The sequence below is a fragment of the Onthophagus taurus genome, chromosome 2 (genome assembly GCF_036711975.1).
Source record: "Onthophagus taurus isolate NC chromosome 2, IU_Otau_3.0, whole genome shotgun sequence".
NCBI lineage: Eukaryota > Metazoa > Arthropoda > Insecta > Coleoptera > Scarabaeidae > Onthophagus > Onthophagus taurus.
The window spans coordinates 7,290,086-7,297,854 of record NC_091967.1 but is presented as its reverse complement, the minus strand read 5'-3'; the positions used below and the strand labels follow the sequence as shown (position 1 = coordinate 7,297,854).

At 30.0% G+C, this 7,769-nt stretch overlaps 2 protein-coding genes across 5 annotated transcripts; one reads left to right on the top strand and one right to left on the bottom strand.

Annotated features, from left to right (window-relative positions):
* Positions 1-64: 64 nt before the first annotated feature.
* Positions 65-4,819, bottom strand: LOC111427045 (phosphoglucomutase 2). The gene is made up of 8 exons (XM_023061993.2): positions 4,742-4,819; positions 3,247-3,314; positions 2,220-2,648; positions 1,489-2,010; positions 1,301-1,432; positions 708-1,251; positions 431-657; positions 65-380 (listed from the first exon to the last, which is right to left on the bottom strand). The coding sequence occupies exons 2-8, from the start codon at positions 3,288-3,290 to the stop codon at positions 278-280; spliced, it is 2,001 nt and encodes a 666-aa protein (XP_022917761.2). The 5' UTR covers positions 3,291-3,314; positions 4,742-4,819; the 3' UTR covers positions 65-277.
* Positions 2,648-7,401, top strand: LOC111427047 (START domain-containing protein 10-like). 4 transcript variants are annotated; one of them, XM_023062001.2, is made up of 4 exons: positions 2,648-3,007; positions 5,756-5,948; positions 6,008-6,411; positions 6,471-7,401. In XM_023062001.2, exons 1-4 carry the CDS (start codon positions 2,894-2,896, stop codon positions 6,525-6,527), a joined length of 768 nt encoding a protein of 255 aa, XP_022917769.1. In that variant the 5' UTR covers positions 2,648-2,893; the 3' UTR covers positions 6,528-7,401. The 4 variants fall into 4 exon arrangements, with proteins under 4 accessions (XP_022917769.1, XP_071050122.1, XP_071050124.1 ...); XM_071194021.1 differs by lacking the exon at positions 2,648-3,007 and adding an exon at positions 4,445-4,602; XM_071194023.1 differs by lacking the exon at positions 2,648-3,007 and adding an exon at positions 4,767-4,833.
* Positions 7,402-7,769: the final 368 nt, after the last annotated feature.

Here is a 7,769-nt window from a genome sequence, read left to right as displayed (position 1 = left end):
GTTTATTTTAATGAACCATATATTAAGGCGATGCTTATAAATTTAATGTAAATAAAATAGATCATTACTAAAACATGGATAGATTTATTTATAATAAAAAAAACAAAATTTTTTTGGTAACCTAATCACAGTTTGTGAAATACTGCAAATACTATCTACAAGATTGTGAAAGATAAAAAATAACAGTTTATATATATTATTAGTTTAAAAAATTGAACTAACAACATTGAATCAACAAAAATATTAAATAAATTAGCTGCTTTTTGCTAAGATTTTTTTATGGAGGGGGTAGTTGAAGTTCGTTTTTATCAGGCTCAAGAAATTCCTCGTTCATTTCTTGAACCATATTTTTTAATAATTCCTCAATTTCTTCGCGATTCCTTAAAATAAAAAATTAATCATAATCGCATTCCAAAATTGTATTAATTACCCTTGACCAGGTTTTGCAATCATTTCAGTGTAATATTTCAATTTTGGTTCGGTCCCACTCGTTCTTAACGTAGCTACGAGCCCATTTTCAAAATGAAACGTTATCATTTGACAATCTCTTTGAATCGGCAAAATAGCCTTATTATTTTCCCTAGAATTATCATACCCATTTGTTAAATCTCTTACATTAATTATTGGGTATTTTCCATTTCCAACGCTTCGAGGATACTAAAAAATATATTTTTTTATTAAGTTAAAAATTATATTAATGATTTTACCAGTGGTAAAAGGGGTGGAGCTGGATTACAACACCCCCTATACTCCCTATTATAATTCCTTAATCGATAAAAAATTCTTGCAATAATTTCGGGATCTGAACATATATAATAAGAATTTAAAGATAGATGATACCCATATTGTTTAAAAATCGCTTCCAATTGATCATTAATTGTCATATCTTTCGATTTTAAATAAGCTGCCAATGTAGCCATTTGTGCTGCAGCTTGAATACCGTCTTTATCCAAAATTCTATCAGTCCACATGTACCCAATGGCCTCTTCAAAAGCGAATATTGTTTGTTGACCGGCTTTTCTTAACGACCACGCTTTATTTCCCATCCATTTAAATCCGGTTAATGTCTCAATAAAATTGAAACCTTCATAAAGAGCCATCGTTTTAAGAATCTTCGAACTAACCGTACTAGCTATCATAAAAATATCTCTAAATGAAGACGATGCGTTGGAAGCTTTTAGATTTTGAAGTGCCCACCAACCTAAAAGAGCTCCTAATTCGTTTCCGGTAAAAATTTTCCATTCGCCAGAACTACAAACAAATCTTTTAGTTTTTGATGGATAAAAACGTTAAAATTTACTTTTTATTTTTTTCTGCACAAGCCATTCGATCCGCATCTGGATCGTTAGCCAAGATAATAGTAACATTGTTTTTATTGGCAGTTGCAACAGCTAAATTGAGAGCATTTTTACCTTCTTCTGGATTTGGTAACCTAAAAAAAATTGAAATAAATTTGAGATAAATGAGACGTAAAAAATGTTTTGTTACTTGACTGTGGGGAACTCGGGGTCTGGTTTTTTCTGTTCTTCCACCGCAATTATTTTTAACCCAATTACTTTCATCACTTGTTCCATGTAAGCTTGCCCAACACCATGCATTGGAGTGTAAACGAATGATATTTTACAATTTTTATTAATTTCTTTGTAACTATCAGGAATGTTTTGAGAAATCATCTCTAGATAACTATCTAAAACTTCTGGTAGGGGATCAATTTTTTTCTCATGATCAGCCACAATCGATGTATCCCAAGATTCCTCCAATGGTTCTAAATTATCCATGATGAATTGTTGGATTTCTTTATCCGCGGGGGAAATAATTTGGCACCCATTTGCGGCATAAACTTTATATCCATTATCATCTTTTGGGTTATGAGATGCCGTCACCATAACTCCCATTATACTGTTGTACTTTGTAACAGTAAATGGTACAAATGGGGTTGGTACTAAATCGCTGAAGAGATAAACCGGGTAACCCTTTGAGAGAAATACTGCTGCTGTTAATTCTGCAAATCTAAAAATAAAAATCCTTCATTCAGTTAGAATTAATAAAATCAATCCCATTTGTACACTTAAATGAGATCACTTTCTTATCTTTACAGCTGTTTTCAATGCAAAAAAAAACTTCAGCACGGGTTTTCTCAATAACTATATCTTATCAATTTCAAAACATTTCTAAATTCAATAAAGTATGTATTAAAAAAAATCATTAAAATAACCCACCTTTTACTATTATGTCTTCCATCATATCCAACAACAATACCATTTTTTTGTAAATGATCAATATCTAATGCTTCCAAATATTTTATAACCCCTTGTGCAGTTTGCACAATAACCAAATCATTCATACAACCAAATCCGGCGCCCATTCGTCCTCTTAACCCAGCAGTTCCAAACTTTAACCTCTTTAAAAGTACTTTTTTCAACTTATCAAAATCTTGATTTGCAATTAACGTTTCAATTTCTTTTTTTGTCACATCATTTCTATCCCAATTTAACCATTCCTCAATCCTCCCATCGAGAAGACTATCACCAGAAACAACGGGAGCTTTATTCGCCATCGAACTCGCTTCAGTATATAAATGTTTAGTTTGAATTGTTGAAATTAACCGTCGACTTATTGGTTTATCGCCGTTGAGCGCATTCGGTGAACTAAAAATTAAGCGAATACGTGTAGTTTTTCGGCGCTGTGTAAAAACGGAACGCGCAACGTTCGTTTTCACGACTGTTATCGCTCGGTTGATAAACGTTTTTTTCGAGGGGAGGTGAATAGAAGATGTTAATATTGTCGACCGACAACGTCGTGGTTATTTTATCGATTTTCGCAATTTCGACGTCAACGTCAGCGACGTCGTAACCTCATCAAAAAAAAACACAATAAAACGTTACCTGATGGGATGGAGGTAGGTAGGGTGAAAATCGCCGAAGATAGCGACTTTATAAACCTGAGGAATCTTATTGATGACCATGCCGATTGGAAATTGGATTACGATAAAGGCGATAACACCAAAGTAAGTGAAGAAAATTTACCATATTAATTATAATTTCGTTTTGTAATAATAATATAACTTCGTTAAATTATAAACGGTTTTAAAAAACGTACAACGTTAATCACTACTTAAAAATAACTTTCTAGTGACTTACCGACAAACATTTTAAACTGATTGAAACGATTGGAGTAATTATTTCAAGGTTTTTTCCTATTTGGTTAAAGTTTTTATTTTTTTACTTTAATTTGGTACATACTTACTGATTATGGACTGACGTCATGGAGGAAAAGTCCCCAATCTCCATTTTATTAGATCAATTCAGTGTTATCTGGAATTTAATTAAGGTTTTAATACATACATGGATTTAGGTCAATGGGTTGTTTGTTTTAGATAGTTTTTATTTGGATCTTAGAAAAAAGTGTCAATAATATTATTTTAATCGTGTTATCATTTTTACTTCTTCACATTTTGTTGTGGAACCCGATTAATTATTTTTTGAGCATAAAAGCTTCAATAAAATGACAGTCAATGAGATTTAATGTGTACTACAATAACAACTCTATTTAAGTCTCCTTTATTATTGTTATATTACAAACTAAATGCAAGAGATTAACCTCAACCCAGTGTAGGAAGTGCTGGCTTGCACTTTATGAATAATATGAAAGCATTATGGTGACAATAAATGATGGGGCCTAAACAAATTGGTTGACATTTCCACAAGAACTACTTCTAAGCTTACAATTTAGCCGTATAAGGTCATATTTAGAAGCAGGGATGATTGGATGAAGGGTGAGCCTCAATTTAAAAGAGGAGCCATTGCATATAATATTATATATGTATATTATATTATTATTATTTTATATTTTTATTATATTATTTTTCAAGCAAAAGTTTTTGCTATAAATTTCTGCACCGTTTTGAACCTAGAAAAAGGACAGAAAAGTGCATCCATAAACATTTTAACAGACAGTCGGGCCTTAAAGGCAATTTACGCCTACACGTGTGACTCTGCACCCTCTGCACTGATCAGAGAGTGTACCAGCAACCTGAGAGAACTCGCTAGGGGCAATAATGTTACTCTATGGTGGGTTCTAGGTCACAGAAACATTGAGGGCAATGATAAGGCGGACAAGCTGGCCAAAGAGACAGCGAAAACGGCCTTCATTAGACCCCAACCCGGTTTTGGACTACAAAAAAAAAGATTTTGTTGATAGCTGGATTATTTTATGTAATAAGTTAAGTTATTCACAAGACATTGATGCAAAAATGAAAAGATTGTCCAGATCGTCCATACGCAATCAATAAAGCATAGTTATTGAGCCATAAAAATTACTAGAAATATATTTAATTTATTTTTTAAGATTTTAATTAACTGTCAAAAGTACAGTTGGTATTGCAATTTTGGTATGGTAACACTGATTTTCCACCAAAACTCATGTCAACCAGTATTATGAAAATATTTTGACACTTAACATAACCTCAATAATCGGTAAACATTTCATTACATAAAATTTAAATAAAAAAATTGAAAAAGTAATTTTTAGAGTTTATAGTTGTGAATTTATCGTTGTTAGTCTGGATTGAAGCACCAGTTACGATAAACATTCGTAACCTTGGTATGTACATAAACATTATTTTACACTTTTTAAAATATTGTTTTCTTCTCAAATTTTATAACATATGATTTAAAAAGATCGTTAAAGAACGTCAGCATTATTTATGATCTCTAAATTGTCGTAAAACTGTTATACTTACGTCAGCAACTTCCACTCCGTTATTGCACTTGCGATGACTAACTTGTTTGATATATAAATTTCTCCTTTTAAAGCTTAAGTTTCAATCTAAAGGTAATCCTCAAGTATTTTTATTTGAAAGTTAGACCAATGTATATTTAAATATATTTCGTTATTGAAATTGCTTCAAATTTTATTTTAAATTTGGTTTTAAACACGGCTATTTTAACGGTCGTTCCTCTTCTTATAAACACAGTTCGCAGACTGATGTACAAAAACTCGCACCTGGTGAACTTTCCCCTCTTCAAAATACGTGTACAATTAGATCCTGTCTTTTTGGTTAAAATCTATTTTTATGTTTAAAAATTATGAATCAATTTACAAACAAAATTAGGACTGAAATATTATGTATTAAATAAATTATTTTATAATTAAGAAGTATTATAAATTTATTATTAATTTTAATTGTTTGATAAATTGAGGTTTTTGATAGTTTTACGAATTGATTCTGAAATGTCACTTTGACAGCTATAAAACGTCAAAATCATTGTATTTGTGATAAGAGATGGCAGCAGCGATTACATTAATATTAATCACAAATTAATTTATAAAAATCCAACTGTAAACTTTTATAATACATTAGGAAAAAAATTGGATAATTCTCCATATGTACTGTTAATAGTTGTTTACCACTTTAATATCATCCGAAGAGAAAGTAACAAATTTTGTAAAACAATTATTGTTGTTACCTCTATCAAGTAATTGGTGATATAGCTAAGAATGTATGTATAGAAACAAGTTTTTGGGGAAGTTATGTGTCACATTGTTTTCGAATCAGCTACATGAGACAACATATAGCAATAAAGAAGCTCATTTCATTGCCGACGTTCGATTTTATGAATCTACATAGTAGTACCTAGGAAGTCTCAATTATTATATTCTCTTAGATTAATCTCTTGAGATGTAGGAATTTTTGATTTAATAAATAATATATTCTTTTCCAAATTATATCCAATATTGGTTTTAATATTTTTAGGTATGGACACAATCAAGGCCAAATTCAAATTTCAAAATGGTAAAATTACAAGCAGTCTTCCAAAATATAACACCAGAAACAATGTTCGATGTTTTACACGATCCTGAATATAGGAAAGAATGGGACGAGCACATGATTGTCTCAATAGATATCGGCTACCTCAATCCAAACAACGATGTAGGATATTACGCACGTAAGTTATTATTAAATAGAATTATTTTTAATTAATTAAATTATTTTTCTGTATTTTAGTGTCTTGTCCTCCCCCTGTAAAAAACCGCGATTTCGTTTTACAACGTTCCTGGTTAGACTTAGGTACTGAAAAATACATTTTCAACCATTCTGTCGAGCACAAATCGTATCCATCGAAAAAAGGATTTGTTCGTGGTATTTCGATTCTCACCGGATTTTTATTACGAAGACAGGAGAATAATTCGTGTCTTTTGGGTTACGTGACGCAAACGGATCCACGCGGAAAATTACCATCGTGGTTGGTGAACAAAATAACGCAAAAGTTCGCCCCTAAAATCGTCAAACAACTTTTTAAAGCCGCTCAAGGATACGAAGTGTGGAAAATGAATCAATCAAATCCGATGTTTAAACCGTGGATTTATCCCGAACAGATTATGTTATCTCAAAGAGTTAGTCTAGAAGATGTAAGCATTGAAAAAGAAAAATTAATGAAATAAAATATAAAGGATATTTTTTCTTTTAGTGTGTTAATTCTGCTTCGTCAGTAACAACTGTAGGAATCACAACGGATTCGGATTGATTAAGATTAAAATAAGAGGGATTTTAGAAGTATTAAAAAGGTGACTAATAAACTCTCAAAAGAATTTTATCAAAATTATTCGAATAAGATTATTAATCGATCTTTTAATAGTATTATTTTAGTATTATTTTTTATGAGGTTGTTTTCTGTTAATAATATATTTTTGGTCTATATTATACAGGGTGAGTTATATAGAAAGGTAATCTTCTAAATAGCTTCAAAGTTTTCATTTGAAGATTAACTATCCTAAATAACTTGCTTGGTAAACAAAAACGAATTTGATCAAGTAATAATAATCTGAAACTATTTAATAAATAAAGTAAGTATATTTAAAAAAGTTTATGATATGAAGGTTGGGTAAAATTGAAACTGTTTGTAATTTCGATCTCCTCTATACTTATTTTATTGTATCTCGTTGTATTTGATGAAATTTACCTTTTATGTCTTTCTATCGTTGCTTTGTGGTTTTTCTATGTATGCATTTTCTCTATGAGTACTCCCACTCACTTTGGACATTTAAGTATGGATGAATTGATGAAGATAACTTTAAATTGTCTCCGTTGAGGACATTAAATACATGTTAAAAGAAGTTGTTACATTTTAAAGAATAACGAATATTGCCTTAGAACGTGAAGTGAAATATTTATTACTAATTAAAAATATTTTTGGAAGAAGCAAAAACTTGATAAACTTTTTATGATAATAAACTGTCTTGTAGATTAATGCGTTAAAATTGTCAAAAAAATATTAAACTTTTAATCTTATAACCTAAAATAGATGAAACTAATAAGAAAGTTAAGTTTTTTAAATTATAATATTTACATATTGTATTTGAAAATATTTAATGATAATAAACTTTTATACTAAGTTTTTACTCCTCGCATCTTCTTTTTAACCTGCTTAACACAAATTACTTTAAAATTTAAGCCACGTGCACAGGATTCACAGCAATTAACGCTTTTACTTATTAAACGAAATTGTTTTTAAAATGTCTGAGTATTCAATTTATAATTTATTTTATATTAGATTAGATTTTATGCATTGAAGTAGATTTATAAAGTGTTTAATATGTAAAACACTTCTACATATATATTTAAGTATAAATAATAAAAAAAACAATTTTTAATGGAAAAAAGTTTTATTTCCTAGAATACTTTCTTGTATCAATAATTTTAAAGCATATTAAGGTCTTAACTTTGTATTTTGTATTGGAAGGCTAAAGATATCCGAACCTAAAAATAA